This window comes from Pterocles gutturalis, unplaced genomic scaffold (genome assembly GCF_000699245.1).
Source record: "Pterocles gutturalis isolate BGI_N339 unplaced genomic scaffold, ASM69924v1 scaffold4900, whole genome shotgun sequence".
NCBI lineage: Eukaryota > Metazoa > Chordata > Aves > Pterocliformes > Pteroclidae > Pterocles > Pterocles gutturalis.
In genome coordinates, this window is record NW_010140510.1 from 8,052 (window position 1) to 11,319 (window position 3,268).

The 3,268-nt window shown below is 47.2% G+C and overlaps 1 protein-coding gene across 1 annotated transcript; it reads left to right on the plus strand.

Moving 5' to 3' along the window:
- Positions 1-1,445: 1,445 nt before the first annotated feature.
- SLC48A1 (solute carrier family 48 (heme transporter), member 1) lies at positions 1,446-2,856 on the plus strand (the record flags this gene model as incomplete). Its single annotated transcript, XM_010083701.1, has 2 exons — positions 1,446-1,613; positions 2,720-2,856. Coding segments are annotated over 2 exons (305 nt in total), but the record flags the coding sequence as incomplete, so codon positions are not given.
- Positions 2,857-3,268: the final 412 nt, after the last annotated feature.

A 3,268-nucleotide genomic window follows, 5' to 3' on the forward strand; every position in this document is an offset into this window, starting at 1 on the left:
AAAGCAGCCTGGTATTTTAGCAGTGGTGTCTTTTTTTTTTTTAATTATTTTTTTTTCCCCTGCTGCCCTTAAAATAAAATTGGACAAGAGGTGGCAGCGAAGGAGAGATACAAGCCAGTTAGCTGCGCCACCGGAGGTTTAAATTTCAGAAGTGCCGCCGAGGTCTTTGCCAAAATGAGTCGAATGTTTGAAGGCTGTGAAGTGGCGCTAACTATAGGTTGTGTTAGCGGCTTTAGGAGATTTAGTCGCCCTCCTGAGTGCTGCGACTTAACCAGAGGAGCAGCTTGCTATAATTGGAGCGGGTGATACGGCTTGTAGTTGGGTTTGTGGAATGGGGAATGACAGGCAGCCTTCTTCTGGACGGTTAGAAAAACTTTGACGGGCTTTAAGCGTGTGAATGGACAGTTCTTACATCGAGGGTCTCTTCTAACTTAAAAAAAAAAAAGTGTGGTGAAAAGGTAGCGATTTTTAGAACAAGATTAGGGAAGGATGCATCATTTTTTCCTGTATCAGAAACTGTTTACAGCTGTTATTTAGATGCTTTAATTCTTTTTTTTTTTTTTCCCTTTTGAGAATGAAATCAGCTTAGGGCCTTGCCTTTTGCTGTTCCTACAAAAGCCATAGTGAATTGGGCTGTTCTTAAAAAAAATTATATCTATAAGGTATATATGCTCAGATAGTTGTCTGGTTATGTAACCCAAACGTTTTGGACCAGACCCAAAAGCCTAGAGTTTAGATTTAGGGCACCTCAAACACTTAGCAAGCGTGCTTTGCCATAAGTGGGAATTGTATGTACGAATCCTGCGGGAGCTGAACTCCTACACCCCTTCACGTGAAACGCTTGAAGTGTCTGGAGGGGATTTGGGTAAATACACTCTTTATGGAGTTAACTGGAGCTCAGAGACGTGATGTGGAGCTCTGAGGACTGAGCCGTTCCTGCGTGTCTTCGTTTCGGTGTCTGAAATCAGTGGTTACGTAGTTGTGCTCTTCATCGTTGCGTCCACGTGTAAAAGGCGCTGCCTGGCCGCTGGGAAAAGCTGCGTGAATTCTTGCCAAGTGCTTAGCTTGTTTCGTGGAATGTCCTGAAAGGTGTGCGGAGAATTAAATAAAACTGCTCTGAGTCTGCATTAAGTGGGTCTGTCCAAAACAGGAAAGCGAACAAGTTGTTTGGGGGAATCCACTGAGCAAACAAAGTCCTTTGGAATCCGGATCCGTATCTTAAAGCCTGTGCAAAAGCGGGGAACTGGGCTGGTCGTGGAGGGTGATGCTCGCACAGGCAGCCGTTGATTTGGATATTTCTCTTCTCTTTCGGGGGGACGTGGCCATGAAGTTAGTGTTTCTCGGGGTTTGGATTGGGGTTTTTTGACGGGATGTATATTTTAGAGACCTTTCTGCCCTGCGGTGTGCTGCGTGGTACTGACTATCCTTGCTGTCTGGTCGAGCAGGTGTTCTGGCGCTCTGGGCCCTAATCACGCATGTGATGTATGTGCAGGATTACTGGAGGACCTGGTTAAAAGGGCTGAGGTTCTTCCTCTTCATCGGGATCCTCTTCTCAGCTCTCTCCGTGGTGGGATTCTGCACATTCCTCGTCCTGGCCATCACCAAGCACCAGTGTAAGTACTTTGTTGCAGTAAGCAACTGGGAGAAATGAAGAGTGATGCGGGGATTACTGGGATGGGATGTGAAGGAACAGAAGAGCTGCAAAGCAGAGCCGGGTGGGAATCTGGGGGAGCTCCTGCTGCCTCTTCAGAGGGGTGTTGGGAGACTTTTTTGGGAGAGGCTGCAAGAATGCCATGACATTTTGTTTTCTTGCTGCGATATCTCGATGTGATATAATTTTCCCGTGATATCTTGGTGACACAAGAGTAATTCTGCTGCCCAACGAGTGCCACTCCCCTGGGGAATCTTTTAATATTTGATAGCTGCCTTGATAGGCCGGGTCTATAGGTCACACTTTCCAGTATTGTTTCCTAAAGGACCAGGAATTTACTGATTTCCGTGACAAATAAAGGGAGTGCTCTTAGTTGGCTCTTCAGCACTCCTAAAGCAGGTGGGTGAGGATATTGAAATCCAAACACCGGTCAGCAGGGTGAAAATGCCTTCTGCTCTTCGTCAGCATATAAAGCTCTGTCGCTATAAAATATTTCACATTGTTTAAGGAGGCTTCATGCAATCACTCTCAGTATTTGCTTGGCAATAGACCAAAGAAAGTTTGGGGTTTGTTTTTTTTAGAAGTTGTCTGTGTTTGTTGCTTGCTGCATTTGGGCTGAGAGCCACCAAGAGTCTTGTTGTTGTTGTACTCGTGGTGGTGGGCAAGCTGTGTTGGGGTCATCACCCACCAAAAGCCCTTGGCTTCGCCTAAATACGCTCCCCGTGGAGACTCGAGTGCTTCAGCCTCGTGGAAGGGCATGAAAATACGTGTACGCAATCGTTAGAAATACAAATGTAAAAAGAAATCCAAATATTTTTCATCACCTCCTTTCTAGGAGACATGAGGAAAAACTGGTTTGGGGAAAAATTGGGGTTTTTTAGGGTAACGGAGGCATTTTAGGGAAAGCCCTAATTTGGGAGGAAAGTAGAACGTATGCATAGAACAAGATCTTCAGGTACAGGCTGCAAAGCTCCTGGGAACTGGGGGACTGAGTTGGATTCTTCCTGGCCCAACTGCATGAGGGATCAATGGGATTTGAAAATGTCTCTCTGTCCTTTTCTCTCCCAGCTCTGACTGATCCCAGAAGTTACTACCTGTCGTGCGTCTGGAGTTTCATCTCCTTGAAATGGGCCTTCCTGCTCAGTTTGTACGCTTACCGGTACAGGAACGAGTTTGCGGACATCAGTATCCTCAGTGACTTCTAACGCTCGGACTTCAATCCTCTCGGAAGGTGCTGGATGTTCGAATTGCCCCCCCCCCGAAGGCACGGTACACACAAGCGATGTACGAGAGGCGGAGAAGGAACCCACCCAGTGCTGCTTGGTTTGTCTGTCTGCAGTAGGGGTTTTTCCTAGTTGCTTTTAACCATTTAAAGTTTGGCTAACGATGTCAATCCGGTCTTTCTGTAATGTCCCCGGGAGTCCCTGTGTCTGGTGGCGAGGTGACACACTCCGTATCCTTGCACACAGCAGGCCTAGATCCACAGTTTGTGTTGCCCCGAAGTCCAGGGGAGCTTTCAAGCGGGGAGAAAGCCCTGTCTCCTCCAGGAGCTGTATGTTCATACCTCCTGGCTGCAGCACCCTGACATCTTGTCCCCGGGAGTGTTTGCTTCAGGTG